We start from the raw sequence: 12,885 nt of genomic DNA, 5'->3' as shown, positions 1-12,885 counted from the left end.
ACTTAGTCCTCAGGAAGCAGCACCAAAGCTGCCCGACACCTGTAATAAAACACATTATACAACCCCGCACATCACAGGCCGACATGAACTCTCCCTCCCTCCAGTTGTGTTTCTCTCTCCCCAGTTTGTCTTGTGTTCTTTCAGTCTCCAATTTGTGTTTTTCTTCCTCCCTCCCCAGTTTGTGTTTCTTTCTCTCTCCCTCCTCAGTTTGTTTGTGTTCTCCCTCCCCAGTTTGTGTTTTTCTTTTCCTCTTCTGGTTTGTGTTGCTCCCTCTCTCTCCAGTTTGTGCTGTTCGCTCTCGCTCACCCAGTTTCTCTCCCAGGTCTCTTGAGTTTCTTGGCAATTTTTCTTGGCCCCGATGTCGCCATTCACACAACTAGCAACGAAGCAGTGCGTTTGAATAACTAGAAAACCCGCAGGGCTCCGACGAAGCAGTTTGGTTGCAGGCCAGGGTGTTGCACATGCATGAACCATGCATACAAAGACCGTTTCTCATGAGTCGTCAGCAGCAGCACTCGGGAGAACAATCGTCCATTCTGGTGGAATTTCACCCAAAGCGGGGAAGTTTGTGGATTAGGACAGTAGAAGAAATCCCCTTCTCTTCAAATATTTCCATGGGATCTTTTGCATCCATTTGAACAAGCCTCATATTAACATCTCATTTGAAAGATCATGGGCTAGAAATTTGATGGCGCAAATCAGGCTCCTTAGCATCCAATATGGCTGGCGGGATGCAGAAGCGTGCCGCCCGCCATATTGGTAAAGGCAAAAAAAAAGCGTCCAGGGCCCACACCCGTTGAGGCCCCCTTTGTAAAATTGGGTTACCCTGAACGTCAACAAGCAGCATTACCTGTTCTTAAAGGGACCGCTGGGGGCTGCCACCAATAAAACCTCATCCCGTTTTTTCCTTTATGCAGCACGACAACTGGCTGTTCACCCTCCCCCTCCAGAATGCCCTGCACCCGCTCCAAGACATCCTTGACCCTTGCACCAGGGAGGCAACATACCATCCTGGAATCTCGGTTGCGACCGCAGAAACGCCTATCTATCCCCCTTATAATAGAATCCCCTACCACTATAGCTTTCCCACTCTCTTTCCTGCCCTCCTGTGCAGCAGAGCCACCCACCTGCCATGAACTTGGCTGCTGCTGCCTTCCCCTGGTGAGCCGTCTCTGCCAACAATATCCAAAGCGGTATATGTGTTTTGGAGGGAGATAATCGCAGGGGATTCCTGCACTGCCTTCCTACTCCTGCTCTGCCTGATGGTCATCCGTTCCCTATCTGTTTTTGAACCTTTACCTGCGGTGTGAACAACTCACTGAACGTGCTATCCACGACATCCCCAGCATCGCACATGCTCTAGAGTGAATCCATCCGCAGTTCCAGTGCCGTCATGCGGTCTAACAGGAGCTGCAGCTGGATACACTTCCTGCACACATAGTCGTCAGGGTCACTGGAAATGTCCCTGATTTCCCACATGACACAGGACGAGCATGACGCGTGTCTGGGCTCTCCTGCCATGACTTAACCCTTAAAATAACCTAATTTGGCAACAATGCTAAAGGTTTCTTACTGACAAGATAAGGAAAAAAGAAAAACTACTCACCAATCAACCAGCCAATCACTTACCCTCTTGGCTATGACGTCACACTTCGTTTTCTTTTCCTCCCAGGTCGGGGAGTCGGCACTGGTGGGGAAAACAAGACAAAGCAACACCTCACGCTCCCACTTGCCTGAACTCTCCCACTTACCAAACTTTTACCTTTGCACTCTGAGCTGCTGTTGCACTCCGTGCAGGTCTGCACAAAGCCCTCTCTTTTTATACTGTTTCCGAGCGCTGCCTTGCTTCCCTCTCCTGGTTATTGTTTTCCCCCGCTCCCCCAATCAGAGACACCATGAAGTGGGCGAGATACACTCTTATCATTATAAAACACACTGTTGTAAAACAACTTATTGTGAGCAGCACCATGGGAGATCTGGTTTATATAGAACAGTCTTGCATTGGGATATACTTTCAAGTGTTGCATTATGTTACAGGTGCAAAACAATCTGTTACCATGATCTAGGTTCCCCCAGAGGATCCTTGAGCAGGAGTTATAAAGGGACAGGTCAGGGTAGCAGTTAATCATTACAATTGTGCTCCAGACCCCAGGCTCCCATGAACAATGGCCCAGAAATTGCAGTCGGAGGTGTCCTGCGGGCGGACGCCTCCGACCGAAAAAATTTTAACGAAAGTACCTCGTGGTCCTGAAGGGGAATGTATGCTTGCGGTCCGAGGCCTCCATTCGCAATCCAGCGTCTGGACACTCTCATCCCAGGAATGTAGGCGCAACCTGGCAACACGTGGGCCTGGACCACCAATGACCATGGAGTATTCTCATTGATAATGGGAACTATCAACGATACGATTTCTATCCCATTGATGGTAATGGGAGCTCGTACAAACGGAGCTCCCATTATCAATGAGAATACCCCCAAAAACACACACAACACAATACATTTAAAACAAAACACCTCACATATTTAAAATTAATTGAAATTGAATGTCTTCGACAAAAAAAAGTTTTGATTTTTTTTTAGTGTTTTAATGGGGGGTTTTTAATATAAAAATTAGTGATAAAATTAAATTTTTCTATCTTTTTAAAACTCTTACGCTGGTAAAAGCAGACTATGCTTTCTTTTAACAGGCATACATTCGCTGGACAGGAGTTGGGTAAATAGGCCAAATCTCTGCACGCGAATGTTCTTCTCCCGAGGATGCGTGTGATCTGTCAAGGGACATTTTGACAGTTCACAAATGCCGGTTCTCAGTGCATGCACATTGCGCGGCAAGAACCGGCACTTGCGAGGCCTCTTTGGGTGCGTGCGCACATTGTACACACCCAGAGAGGCCGCAATTTACAGTTACATGGGAGTGATTTCACATGTGAGAAATACAAGTTTGTTGCTTGTGTGAATGAAATAATGGGTTTTAATGTCCGGGGAGTGTGACAGTTGATAGACCTCAGTCATTGATTTGTGTTAATACTGTTAACCCATCTCATGAGCAAAGTGACACTTGCAGACTAGCTAGGAAGAGTGTTATACTGGCACTAGTTTTGCTTGGAGTGTGGCAATGTTTGATCACAATCATTACTTTTTCATCATCATTTGTATTTACAAAATATGTTCTTCATCGGCAGTCTCTCGGAATCGAGGAAGACTTGCTTCCACTCCTGAAGTGTGTTCTTTGGTGGCTGAACAGTCCAATACGAGAGCCACAGACCCTGTCACAGGTGGGACAGATAGTCGTTGAGGGAAGGGGTGGGTGGAACTGGTTTGCCGCACGCTCTTTCCGCTGCCTGCGCTTTATTTCTGCATGATCTTGGCGTTGAGACAAAATGTGTTACTTGGGGCATTAAATCACAAAAATCTTCAGATGTTTAACACTAATTTCAGTATCCACAGAATGTCTATCTCCTCAACAGACATAAAATGTAGCAAGTGTGATTGTTTCATTTTTACTGTATTTTTTAAGAATATACAGATGCGCATTGTGTTTGTATTTTATCTTTTCATCCCAGCTGTTGTCTCTGTTTTAATCGAAGAAGAGACTTTCAGAAATGGACAGGTTCACTGTTTATGTATCAGATGTATGGGGAGGGAGGGAGGGAAGGAAGGAACAGATTGTTCTAAGTGCTAACCTGCCAGTAATATCCTGATGGCGACGCTAAGTCTCAAGTTATTTGTATGCAGAGGGTTTTAAGTAACTGTTCGGAGACTTTCTCCATGTTGTCTTGCAATAGTTAACAGGTATCAAAATAACTGAACAGAGAGCATGTTTTCTCCACATTGCCTTGACTGCAATTTCCACTGTGGATGCTGTTCATTATTCTCCAAACATTACACCTTCAGTCATCAAAGTTTATTTATTTACTCTTTTTCCCACCAGTTGCTTGGCGGTACATTTTATGAATAGAATTTCACGTTAGCGATCAGGAGCTGACCTTTCTCCTGCCAACCAAAAAATGCTGAAAAAGAACATTCTTGCATTTCCTGTCTCTGAAAAGCAGGGTCGGGAGGCCAGAAACAAATCTCCCTATCCAGAGAATGGAACTTGAATAGGAAGCTGTGAACGTTGCTCTCTCACACTTCCAGCAATGCCAGAGGACCAAGAGTAAGTTGTACCTAAAAGGTGCAGGGAACCAGGAAACCAAAAGTGAAAAGAAAGTAAAGAAAACATGGACATCACAGAAAGTAGCATTTATATAGCGCCTTTCACAACCTCAGGACGTCACAAAGCACTTTACAGCCAATGAAGTACTTTTGAAGTGTAATCACTGTTGTAATGTAGGAAACATGGCAAGGTCCGACCAACAGCAATGTGATAATGACCAGATAATCAGTTTTAGTGATGTTGCTTGAGGGATAACTATTGACCAGGACACTGGGGTTAACATCCCTGCTGTTCTTTGAATTAATGCCATGGGATCTTTTATGTCCAGCTGAGATGGGGCTTCGGTTTAACAACTCATCCGAAAGACTACACCTTTGACTATGCAGCATTCCCTTAGTATTGCACTGGAGTGTCAGCCTAGATTTTGTGATCAAATCTCTGGAATGGGACTTGAACCCACAACCTTCTGGCTCAGAGACGATGAGGCAAATTGTACTTTCTCAATTGTTGCCCAGGTAAGATCAACTGATGAGTACAGACTGGGAATTGAATCTGAGATCTTCTGATCTGTATGGCTTAGTGCACTTGTGCATCTAACAGTCAGAAGTGAATGGGCTAAGAAAAATGTTTCAATGCTAACTGCAGAAAAAGTATTTCTCGTGATGCTCTCGGAATTGGTGTCCAAGTACCTGCTATAAGCTAGTTTCTATGATGTCCATGTTTTCTTCACTCTCTCTTCCCTTTTAGTTTCCTGGTTCCATGCATCTCTTAAGTACAACTTACTCTTAGCCCTCTGACAATGCTGGAGATGCAAGAGAGTGACTTTTGCAGCTTCCTCTTCAATGTCCCATTCTCTGGGTAGGGAGATTTGTTTCTGGTCTCCCTACTCCTGCTTTTCACTCATTGGACATTAATTTCAATGAATATCCAATGAGTGAAAAGGAGATTAGTTAATGTTTCAGCTGAGCCACCTTGTCAGAATTTTCATCAGCTCTGATGAAGATTCGTACTGAAATCTTGATGTATATTTTCTCTTTCAGATGCTGACAGATGCTTTTTGGAAATATTTTTCCTGTGTTTAAAAAGTAACAGTCCTTGGTCTTTGTAGAGTGACCATTTCCTTTTTTAAGAGGAGATTATTGGAGTTGTAATTTTTTGTATCGTTTGATTTTTTTTCTCACTGAAATGACTATCTTTCTCTCCATGATCAACAGCACAGCAAAATACAGCCTGGTAACATTCCTGCCTCGCTTCCTGTATGAACAGATCAGAAAAGCTGCGAATGCTTTCTTTCTTTTTATAGCCTTATTACAAGTAAGTTTGGGTAGTATTCTGCTCTAATTCATAGTAGTATTTCTACAACATTTTCCCCTTCATTGCATCTATACTTCTGTATAAATTGTTAAAGTAAATGCTATTGATAAAATTATGGGGATCTAGTAACTTTCTATTTAAGATCACATTGTCATCACTCGTTGTTACAGACAAGCATGCTATTGCACTTCCCTGAATTATACAAGTACATGTTTCACAAAGGTCATTGGATAGCGATCAGGACAAGGAATCTTTGGGAACTGGCCCTTAGCTTTAGTTTGTGTTTTTTGTTGATAAGTGCTGATTTCCAGCAGGAGCTATGTGTGTATTGCTTCATTTATCACCACCTAACAAGGAACTATCACAGCCTCATTCTTAACCATCCTGGTTTGGGTTTGTACTGCCGTGAAGTGGCCTTAAATTTATGATTGTTGCTTTGAAAGCACAGACTGAAGTATGATCTGTAATTGCCTGCTACATTACTGTATGCTCAGCAGAATTTTGAGAGTGACCATTGTAACATCCTTTACAGCTTCTTTCCTGACTAGTTTAATATTGATCGGTTGAAATGCCTGCCAGTAAGCATCTTAGAAAAGAGGATATGGATCAGGACTGAAAACAAGCATCATAATTTATGTCACATTACTCCAGTAAGATTCCTAAGAAACGAGTGTTTGGTAAGATTCGATGCTAACCCTCACTCGCTCCTTACTCAGGCTATTCTTTTTCCAAACCCATATTTTCCCAGATTTTTTTTCTCCCTAAATTGGCCTGGGTTTTTAATCTTGCTTTTGCCTCTCCCAGGAGATCACATGGCTCTGGTTGGGGTGGAGTGTAGAATGCTTCAGTATAAGGAGTGTTGCAGTTGTGTGAGGCGGACTGGTTGGGCTGGGTGCTCTTTGCCTTTCTGTCATGGTTCATAGGTTTATACGTAACCTTCAGGGCTGCTGACCAAGGGCTGTGCAGCTCTTTGTCGGCCGGCGTGGACACGATGTGCCGGAATGGCCTCCTTCTGCGCTGTAAATTTCTATGTTGCTATATTTCTTTTAGTCCTGCTTTATAATCTGTCTATCTAGCTAAATATCTCTCACCTTTTATTGTTTGTTTCAAGTTCTTAAAGTCAACACCTGGAGTTGGCTAACCCATGATGTACACAAAAAATTGAATGCTATCGCTTCTTGGATAAGAACATAACAAATAGGAGCAGGAGTAGGCCATTTGGCCCCTTGCGCCTGCTCTGCCATTCAATAAGATCATGGCTGATCTGATCTTGGCCTCAACTTCACTTCCCTGCCTGCTTTCCATAACCCTTGACTCTCTTATCATTCAAAAATCTGTCTATCTCCACCTTAAATATATTCAATGACCCAGCCTCCCCAACTATCTGGGGTAGAGAATTGCAAAGATTCAGAACCCTCAGAAAAGAAATGGGTTTTAAATGGGAGATCCTTTATTCTGAAACTATGCCCCCTAGTTCTAGATTCCCCCACGAGGGGAAACGGCCCCTCTGCAACTACTCTGTCAAACCCCCTCAGAATCTTATATGTTTCAATAAGATCACCTTCTCATTCTTCTTAACTCCACCTTTCTTCATATGACAACCCCTTCATCTCAGGAATCAACCTCGTGAACTTTCTCTAAATTGCCTCCAATGCAAATATATCCCTACTTAAATAAGGAGACCAAAACTGCATGTAGTACTCCAGTTGTGGTCTCATAAGTGTGCCTAATAAATTGAATAACTTTATAGTTGGAGGATTTTTAGTAGTTATGTTAGCTTCTTCAATTCTGCCATTGTGTCTGATCAGTCAACCTCTAAGCGGGGACATTAATCATCCAACATCTTTTTGATACATCAATTTGTTGTAATTCTAATTTCATCTTTTTAAAAAATTATTCATTCCCGGGATGTGGGCATCGCTCGCAAAGCCAGAATTTATTGTCCATTCTTGTTGCGCTTGAAAAGGTGGTGGTGAGCTGCTGCTTTAAATCACTGCAGTCCATGTGGTGAAGATACCCCACAGTGCTGTTAGATGGGGAATTCCAGGATTTTGACGAGCAACGATGAAGGAACGGCATTGTAAGAACATAAATAGGAGCAGTGGTAGGCCATATGACCCGTCAAGCCTGCTCCACCATTCAATAAGATCAAGGCTGATCTTCTACCTCAACTCCATCTTCCCGCCCTATCCTCATATCCCTTGATTTCCTTATCGACCTCAATCTTGAATATACTCAACAACTGAGCATTCTCGGCCCTCTGGGATAGAGTTCCAAAGATTCACAACCCTTTGTGTGAAGAAATTTCTTCTCATCTCAGTCCTAAATGGCCGACCCCTTATCCTCAGACTATGACCCCCAGTTCTGGACTTTCAAGCTGGGGAAACAGCCTCTCAGCATCCACCCTATCAAGCCTTCTATTACGCTCATTATTAAAGGATGAAACTGAGTACTGTAAGCAATGAGTAAGTGTGATCTTAGCTCCTTTAATTAGACTCCAGAGTGCAGGTACCACATGGGTGGCACTGCTTATATACAGTGCTCCCAAGGGATAGAAACATCGAAACATAGAAAATAGGTGCAGGAGTAGGCCATTCGGCCCATCGAGCCTGCACCGCCATTCAATAAGATCATGGCTGATCATTCCCTCAGTACCCCTTTCCTGCTTTCTCTCCATACTCCTTGATCCCCTTAGCTGTAAGGGCCATATCTAATTCCCTCTTTAATATATCCAACGAACTGACATCAACAACTCTCTGCGGCAGGGAATTCCATAGGTTAACAACTCTGAGTGAAGAAGTTTCTCCTCATCTCAGTCCTAAATGGCCTACTCCTTATCCTAAGACTATATCCCCTGGTTCTGGACTTCCCCAGCATTGGCAACATTCTTTCTGCATCTAACCTGTCCAGTCCCGTCCGTCAGAATCTTATACGTTTCTATGAGATCCCCTCTCATCCTTCTAAACTCCGGTGAATAAAGGCCCAGTTGATCCAGTCTCTCCTCATATGACAGTCCAGCCATCCCTGGAATCAGTCTGGTGAACCTTCGCTGCACTCCTTCAATAGTAAGAACATCCTTCCTCAGATCAGGAGACCAAAACTCAACACACTATTCCAGGTGAGGCTTCACTATAAGGCCCTGTACAACTGCAATAAGACCTCCCTGCTCCTATACTCAAATCCCCTAGCTATGAAGGCCAACATACCATTTGCCGCCTTCACTGCCTGCTGTACCTGCATGCCCACTTTCAGTGACTGATGAACCATGACACCCAACTACTGGGATCCCTTGGGACTCCAACAGTTCGGCCCTCTGGTGATGGTGTGATACAGTCGCCAAGGGTTAAATACATAACTCCCTCTAAGAAGTTTATACTTTTCAGTGGGCTCACCTCTCATTCTTCTAAACTCCAGCGAATATAGGCCCATGTTGCTCAATCCCCTCTCATAGGACAACCCTCTCATCCCAGGAATCAATCTAGTGAACCTTTGTTTCACCCCTCTAAGGCAAGTGTATCCTTCAGAGACCAAAACGGCACACTGTACTTCAGGTGTGGCCTGACCAAAGCCCTATAGAATTGCAGCAAGACTTCTTTCTACTTTCTGTGATTCGTGTACAAGGACCCCCAAATCCCTCTGCATACCAACATTTTTATCATTTAAAAAAAAAAGTATTCTGCTTTTCTTTTCTATTCTTAAAATAATTTCACATTTCCCAACATTATGCTCCATCTGCTACCTTTTTGCCCATTTACTTAACCTGTCTATATCCCTTTGTGGCCTCCTCACAGCTTACTTTCCCACTTAGCTTTGTATAATCAGCAAACTTGGATACATTACACTTGATCCCCTCACCCAAGGCATTGATATGGATTATAAATAGCTGAGGCCCAAGCACTGATACTTGCGGTTCACCACTCGTTACAGCCTACCAATCCAAAAATTATCCATTTGTTCCTACTCTGTTTTCTGTCCATTAACCAATCCTAAATCTGTGCTGATATATTGCCTCCAATCCCATGAAATACATGTCCAAGTCATGATGGTGGGTGGCTTGGAGGGGAACTTGGAGGTGGTGATGTTCCCATCCGTGTTTGGGAGCTGTTGTCAAAGAAGCCTTAGCGAGTTGCTGCAGTGTATCTTGTAGATGGTATGCACTGCATCCACGGTGTGCTGGTGGTGGTGGGAGTGAATGTTGAAGGTGATGGATGGGGTGCCAATCAAGCGGGCTGCTTTGTCCTGGATGATGTCGAGATTCTTGAGTGCTGTTGGAGCTGCGCACATCCAGGTAAGTAGAGAGTATTCCATCACACTCCTGACTCGTGCCTTGTGGGTGGTGGAAAGGCTTTGGGGAGTCACTCGCTGTTGAATACACAGCTTCTAACCTACTCCTGTAGCCACAGTATTTATGTGGCTGGTCCAATTAAGTTTGTGGTCAATGGTGATCCCCAGGATGTTGATGGTGAGGGATTTGATGATGGAAATGCCATGTGATGAGAATGTCAAGGAGAAGTGATTAGACTCTTAAACCATTACTGTTATTACCATAAGTGTTCTCATTGTTGCTAATGTGATTGTGGATTTTTTCTTTAAATTAAGAAGTGTAAATAAGATGTTTTTGTTAAAACTAAGAATTGTTTGTTTTAGCAAATTCCAGATGTGTCTCCCACAGGAAGGTATACCACTCTGTTGCCACTTCTCTTCATCCTCACAATTGCTGGCATTAAAGAAATTATTGAAGATTATGTGAGTATAGCTGCTGCTTCACATATGTTAATAAAAGCCAGAATGAACTGTCAGATGATCATCTTTCCAAGAATTCTGTTAGAATCCTACTATTTCTGTGGAGCTAGGAATTCCACTAGCCTGAAGTCTTGGTTCTGCTTATTTGATATTACTGCAGAAAGATACAGAATTGGTCTTGGACAGAGCTGTGGAAAATCATGAATGAACCCAAGTGGTAGCTTCCTCAATACTGTAATGAGGCTTTTTGCAAGTAGTTTCATGCTATGTAGCACAAATACATTTAGAATAAGTCAATATCCAGGAGACAAAACATTCTCAAGTTCTCAACCAAAATACCAAGGGCCCGAAATTGCTGATGGCCAAGGCCCACCCAAGGGGCGCCGAGATACCTGACGGTACTTTGGGTGGGAGTTTCGGCAAAAAGTCCGTGAAAGGGCGCCCTACGGCAAAAGAGGGACTTGTGCTGTCAATCTGGGCGGCAGCGGGTGGGAGCTCCCAATCTCGGCGGCAAAGGCTCTTGCCGCCCAAGTGCCGCCGAGGATAGAGTCGGGCCCACGGAGGGTCGAAGAGCTGAAAAGAAAAATCATTGCAAAACAAAAAAGACACAACCCTTCAGGGGACCCCATGTAGGTAAGTCGCTGTAAGAAAATTAAAAAAAAATGTTCACTAATCTTCTTTTGCAGGTCTTCATACCTAGCGTCGGAGTTAAACCAGCCTCCTCGCAGCGGTCTTTCCCCCTTCTGGCGCCGACTCCCGCCTGCACCAATCTTGCAGCTCGGCAGGCGAGAGGTCACTTGCACCACTTGGCCGCCAGCAGACGTCAACGGGCAGTTCCCGGGGGTTCTTCCCTCCCGCCTGCTCCAGCCCAAGTGCAAACTAGCACAGGGCGGAAACCGGAGAGGAATCTCGGTGGCAGTCGGCCACCAATTTCAGGGCTCAAGGTTTCCTGCTAGAATATTACCATCAAAAAGGAAAATCATAAAATATTATAGAACCTGTATTTCAAATATGATTTTAGATAAAACGACTGAGGACCTTTTTTTATTTTTGGGTCTGGGATATGAACATGTTAATATGTTAATTTTGTTACAAGCAATATTCAAAAAGGCCAATACAAAACCAATAAAATGGATTTTGTCCTTTTGAACGCTATGTCAGTGATTATAGGTAAAAACTGCTAAAGTCTAAAGTCTTGTATCTTTTGAAATCTTTAATAGTTCAGATTTTGTGCAAAAACACAGTGCAGTAACCCTTTCTTTTCAGTTTGATGGTGCTTACCCTAGAGCCCATGGGTGTGAGGGGTTTAGAACAAGTATAATGATGGGGGAAAACAGTGTAAAATAGTAAGATGTTAGGGCTGATGGGAGAGAAGAATAGGGGAAAAAATAATGGAAATGGATATTGAGAAATATTAGTGGGTCCAGGTTGTATTTATATGCAACTGTGTAAAGCATTGGAGAAAGTCTGGGAATTTAAGCCGCAAATTCGAATGATTGGATGCAATGTTAGAAATTTAGTTTTAACTGAGGTGAAACTGGGAACTATGGCCCCAAGTTTCCACATGATTTGCTCCTGATTTTTAGGAGCAACTGGTGTAGAACGGAGTATCTTAGAAATCGGAATTCTTCACATTTAGTTTTCTGCAGTTCTAGTCAGGTAGAACAATTTCACTTTGGAACAGAATTTCTTTTTCAAAAGGAGGCGTGTCCGGCCACTGACGCCTGATTTGAAAGTTTCACCAGTGAAAACGTACTCCAAACTAACTTAGAATGGAGCAAGTGAAGATTTTTGTACGCTTGAAAAAACCTTGTCTACACTTTAAAAAATCAGGCGCAGGTTACAAATTAGGCGTAGGGAACGAGGTGGGTGGGGGGGGTGCGAGGGGGAAGGGGAAGTCATTAAATTCTACAATCAGTCCTTAGTTATACTTATACAAATATTATACAAATAAATCCAACCTGAATAAAAATTTATAAGCAAAGAAAAGATTAAATAAACCATGTTCCTACCTGTGTGAAAGTGCTTCAGGCAGGCCTTTCAGGCAGTGGTGTGGCGTCAGTGTCTCTCGACGGCAGGGGCAGGCAGCAAGCAGCCTTCGAGCTGAGCTGCGGTGCTTGAGGCAGGCCTTCATTCCCCGCGAAGATGCAGCACCTGGACGGACTCGAGGCCATTCGGCCATGGGATTGCAGTGGCGTCAGTGGCTGGTCGGGAGCAGCAGCAGCCTTCGAGCTGTGAGGGGGACTGACTGAGGGATTTGGACAGGGAGAGGCAGCCACATCGACATCTTTATATTTAAATTTGCAGAATGGGTGCACCACATATTATGCAATGGTTTGCTTCCTCATGCAAGAAATTCTTTGTTCTTGGTGGAAGTTGATCCATTGCAAAGTTGAATTGGCACTTTTATTTCTCCAAACACAGTCCTTAATTTGCAGGCACCGGTTCTGCAAGTTTAGCAGTGAAAAGCTGAACTCACTGATTTCAGCAGGTGATTTATTCAGCAGTGCTGCTAAAAGCACTCCCTCACGCACACACAAATATCAAGAAAATTAAAATACAAGCCTTTGCAGGGGTCCAAGAAACAAATCTTCACTTTTTCTGCAGCACTTTTAAAAATGGCCGAGTGCCAATGTTTACTTCAGACTGCGCGTACGCGAACGCTCCAACGC

The 12,885-nt window shown here is 43.8% G+C and overlaps 1 protein-coding gene across 7 annotated transcripts in view; it reads left to right on the top strand.

Moving 5' to 3' along the window:
• The window catches only part of atp8a2 (ATPase phospholipid transporting 8A2), an 889,999-nt gene that overhangs the window by 270,235 nt on the left and 606,879 nt on the right, over positions 1-12,885 (top strand). For 5 of the 7 annotated variants that reach the window (XM_070892256.1, XM_070892257.1, XM_070892254.1 and 2 more), the window contains 2 exons: positions 5,371-5,470; positions 10,118-10,216. The exons of the other annotated variants lie outside the window; for them this stretch is intronic. In XM_070892256.1, the coding sequence (XP_070748357.1) occupies positions 5,371-5,470; positions 10,118-10,216 (199 nt within the window). The remainder of the gene's footprint in view (positions 1-5,370; positions 5,471-10,117; positions 10,217-12,885) is intronic. 7 annotated transcript variants of the gene reach the window in all.

This window comes from Pristiophorus japonicus, chromosome 10 (assembly GCF_044704955.1).
Source record: "Pristiophorus japonicus isolate sPriJap1 chromosome 10, sPriJap1.hap1, whole genome shotgun sequence".
Classification (NCBI taxonomy): Eukaryota; Metazoa; Chordata; class Chondrichthyes; family Pristiophoridae; genus Pristiophorus; species Pristiophorus japonicus.
Note: the sequence above shows the minus strand (reverse complement) of the source record. Positions and strands in the feature narration are given on the sequence as shown.